The 4,519-nt window shown below is 38.2% G+C and overlaps 1 protein-coding gene across 2 annotated transcripts in view; it reads left to right on the top strand.

The window, feature by feature from the left end:
• The window catches only part of Epg5 (ectopic P-granules autophagy protein 5 homolog), a 121,170-nt gene that overhangs the window by 56,550 nt on the left and 60,101 nt on the right, over positions 1–4,519 (top strand). For both annotated transcript variants that reach the window (XM_023714574.1, XM_023714568.1), the window contains exons 17-20: positions 2,144–2,284; positions 2,766–2,910; positions 3,135–3,332; positions 3,720–3,830. In XM_023714574.1, the coding sequence (XP_023570342.1) occupies positions 2,144–2,284; positions 2,766–2,910; positions 3,135–3,332; positions 3,720–3,830 (595 nt within the window). The remainder of the gene's footprint in view (positions 1–2,143; positions 2,285–2,765; positions 2,911–3,134; positions 3,333–3,719; positions 3,831–4,519) is intronic.

Here is a 4,519-nt window from a genome sequence, read left to right as displayed (position 1 = left end):
ATATATATATATATTTCTCCTGAGCCCTCATTTAATCAGCAGGCTTGGGGCCGGCCAATTAGCTCAGCAGATTAAAGCGTCTGCAAGCAGGCACAGGGACCAGGGGTTCAATTCCTGGGCCTGCTGTGTAATCCCAGCTCTTGGGAGGCTGTAAACAGGTGGATCACTATGAGTCTGATCTAGTAGTGAGACCCTGTAGACCCTTCCCTAGAAAATACCAAAGGAAAAAAAACAACAACACTGGGCTCAGAATTTGACCTTGATACACACACACACACACACACACACACACACACACACACACATATTTCAGATAAAGTTTTAATAAATCCATAGAGCTTTCTTGTTAGGGGCTTTGTCTTATTCATCTTTTTGTCTCTAGAACTTATACTTAGGAGATAGTCAGCAAATTTGAGTAGATGCAGTGTTGTGAGAAGGAGCAGTCAGTGTCTAAGTGGGGACAGTGAGAAGAGGGGAAACGAGGGAACATTCCTGACCAAAGCTCGTGATTCCTATGGAAGGGCAGAAGTGATTAGGTGGTTGATAGGGCTAGATTACAGACAAATTTGAAATTTGTCCTACAGGGAACCAGCAGCTCAGAAGCTCACACATGCTATGCAAATGGTCTACTGCTGAGCTACATCCTTGGTCCTTCTTTATTTTGAGATAGTTTTGCTAAGGTGCTTACGCTGGTCTTGAACTTGCAAACCATCTCAGCCTTCTGAGTAGCTATGATGATAGACATCCCAAACAGGCCAGAATACCTAATGTTTTTAAATAGCAGTTGTAATCACAAGCATAAAATCTTACATTTTCCCCCAGTATCATTATCATATGTATTATTTTAAAATGATGTTGTAAGATTCCCTTGTAATGAATTTCCCCCAGATTTACTTGTCGTTTTTGTATTTTAGTTTTGCAGTTATAAATAAGTATGAAAAGTATATCTTTACATGGATCATCTTTTATAGTTTTTTCTATATTTGACATTTCTTTAGAATAGAATCTCCAAAATGAATTAAAGATAGAAGATTTGTACTCCAAATTGGTTTTAGAGGAATTTTTCCAGTTTATGCTGAAGAATCCAGTTCATTTTTGAATCCTGCCTTTGCTGTAGTAACTTGTGGGAGTATCTAGAGGAGAGCACCTAAGACCAGACTCTTAGAAGAAGCACTGGGGGCCTGTTCCGTAGCTCAGTTGTTTAAGTGGCTGCTTCAACAAAGCAGTCAGCCTCAGGTTGCTGTGGTTGGATCCCCACAACTCAAGCCAGCCAAACCTGCCCTGAAGGCATTCGGAGCAAAAAAAAAAAGACTTCTGAGAAACAAAATTGAGTTTTCCTTTTTCATCTATAAAATGAAAATATAGGTGAACTTTTTTATTTAGAGGATACTATATTAGTTTCTGTGATCAAATCAGCATGGATAAGACCTTATATATATCTCATATAACATACTATGCCTGTACAAATGGGAGAAAATTAACATTGCTAGATCACTGTGGCTGGTAATTTCTGTACAGTCCCAACTCAATACAGTAAACTGGGATAACTTTTTCCAAAGTTGACAGCAGTTTCTAAAAATTCAAATTTTATATTTAGATAAGAAGGCCAATAATAGCAGTGTGTCATGAATCAGTAAGAGCATTGGCTCTTCCAGGTTCTGCAGTCATGTAAACAAAACAATAGAAATCCAGCATACTATATTAAAAAAAAAGAAAAATTTCCAGAAAACAGAAAGTGCTGTTGCTGTTGTGGTACCTGGCACCATTTTTTAAAAATTAACTTCTTAATCATCCTCTGAAAAAAGCATTGTAGTGTAACATCATTAAAAATAGCTCTCATAAAGCACAATCACTACTACATATCATAAAGCAGGTACAAAATATTTTACATTGATAGAGGTAGGTGAACTTCTATGTTTGTTGTACTTGCAGAATCTAGTATTTCTGTGTGATTGGGTTTATTCATTTATTTGCAGAACCGAGGATTGAACTCAGGCTCTTGGTTTGTCGGGGAAGCACTTATTCCACTGAGCCATCTCCCCGGCCCCTTGGGTTTAAAAATGTGTTTGAGCCCTGAGCTGATCCTGAGCTAGTTCATAAAATTTGATTTTATATGTGCTCATTGTCTTTTCTTTTTCCATAGCATTGTGAAGTTCTGTGTAGAAGGCATCCCACTGCTGGGAATTCTGATCCAAACAAGGCATTTGAGAACGGTGGTGCATGTCCTGGATAAGATTCTTCCTTTGTTCTACCCTTGCCAGTGTTACCTTCTGAAGAATGAGCAGTAAGTTTGTTCTCTGTGCAGGCAGCATCCTTTGGAAATAACCCTGCAAGTACGAGTGACTGACTATCTTCTGGTTTCTGAACTAAAAAAGGAATGATGTTTCAGAGCAGTGTATATTTTTATGAGGCAGAAAACTTCTGTACCCCACTTTATGCAGGTTGGTGCAGGGACACATAATGATTACAGTTTTATCATCATGTAAGCTATGTCTTTTCAATTAACTTTGGGTTGTTTATTGAAGCTTGCTAGTGTTTAAAAGAGCAGTTATTTCCATGAAACTTTGGGGATAGTTGTCCCATGTTAAATGTGAAAACTTTGTATTCTTCTGAAATTCCTGAAGATTTATCAGAATCTCTAAATAGCATTTGGTCCAAAAATGGAGTCAGTAACATTTTTCTCTTTCCTAATAAATAATTGACTACTGACAATTCTGCTGACTCCTGATGGAAAGGTAAAGTGTGCAATCCTGTGTGCTCTGCAGGTTTTTGTCACACCTTCTCCTGTTCCTACACTTGGACAGCGGAGTACCTCAGGGTGTCACACAGCAGGTCACCCACAAGGTGGCACAGCACCTAACGGGAACCAGCCACGGGGACAACGTGAAGCTTCTCAACAGCATGATCCAGGTTAGGGCCCTTGCAAGCCCCTAAGTATATTTTTGCCTGTTTTTCCAACCAAAACATCTGGTGCTAACACATAGATGATGTCATTTTGAGTCACTTGGTACAGTGCTTTTGGCTCAGAGACCAACATATTTGGGCTTCAGTGGAGGTAGATGGTACTTTACTGGTGTTTTAATAGTGGGAGGCTGGTTATTACTTTTCTCATTAGCTAAACCACTTTTTCACAGGCACACATATCAGTAAGCACTCAGCCAAATGAAGTGGGTCCTGTTGCTGTGTTAGAGTTCTGGGTTCAGGCTCTCATAAGCCAGCATCTTTGGTACCGAGAACAGCCTATCCTCTTCCTCATGGATCACTTGTGTAAAACAGCTTTTCAGTTAATGCAGGAAGACTGTATACAGAAGTTACTCTACCAACAACATAAGGTAATCTGTTAGAGAATTTATTTTTTAGCCATTGACTAGATAGTAACTTTCTAAAAAGTTCCCTTAAATGCACAATTTTTGATATTACTCAGTAGCCACTACTTATTCTAAGCTTTGCTTTAATAATATCTTAGTAATCAGTCTACTAGCAGAGATCCCAGGGATCTCAAAAGAGTGGATAGCCTGGAAAAGCTCTGCTTATTATATTTATCTGTGGTACAGTGCCTATGACCAGGGTGCTGCTGCTAGATTCTTTCCTCAAATCTGTGTCATGACAGAATCTTCCATAGAAATGATGAGATAGTTGCTAATACTCTTGAAAGAGTTATGATGAAGTTATTATAATTTTTATTTTTAAAAAGCTTCCTTTCTCTGTTCCTGATATAGAATGCTTTGGGTTACCACTGTGACAGGAGTCTGCTATCTTCTTTGGTGAGCTGGATGGTAGCAGGCAACATCACTCCTTCCTTTATAGAGGGCCTGGCCACACCCACTCAGGTATAGTCTGAGAGGACCATTTGTGATGCTTGTGACCTTTAATATTGCTATCTTTACTAGCAAATTAGTACTAGCTAACAATAACCTTTATTTAGCTGCTTGCTGCATATAATGTACTTTAAAAAATTAAATTTATTGGTGCATTTTAGATAATACATAACCATCACATTAATTAGAGGAAGTTTGTACCTATATGTGATGTTTCTTGACTTTTCTTTTTTCCCTGAATCCCTTCTTCAGTCTCTTCCCCTCACTTATAAAAGCTTTGTTTCAATTTTTTTCTTTTATTCTTTTTTTTTTCTTTTGCTTTCTTTCCTTTTCCCCATACTCTTAAATAAGTTGGACACATGTTTTTTCTTTTTTTTTTTTTTGAAAAGTTAAAAATTCCTTTTTATTCTTGGTGCTGCTACCACAATTTGTAGGGCAATATACCTGATGTAATGAAAAGAAAGAAAAAGACAAAGCTACAACGGATAAAAGACCTCAGGAATGTACATCTAATTGACACTACATTGCATTAATCAATAGCTGCACTTTTTGCAAGCTGTGGCTATGACTGTCCTGAACCAGAGGGTTTCCTGTTTAAGCTCCAGTAACTTTTCTGACTGTGGATCATCGTTCTTTCTGTGGCAGATTTTTACAGTTCCTCTAATGCATTTGGGACGACTGTCTCAAAGTAACCTGCAGCT

The sequence above is a fragment of the Octodon degus genome, unplaced genomic scaffold (assembly GCF_000260255.1).
Source record: "Octodon degus isolate 3935 unplaced genomic scaffold, OctDeg1.0 scaffold00003, whole genome shotgun sequence".
NCBI lineage: Eukaryota > Metazoa > Chordata > Mammalia > Rodentia > Octodontidae > Octodon > Octodon degus.
Note: the sequence above shows the minus strand (reverse complement) of the source record. Positions and strands in the feature narration are given on the sequence as shown.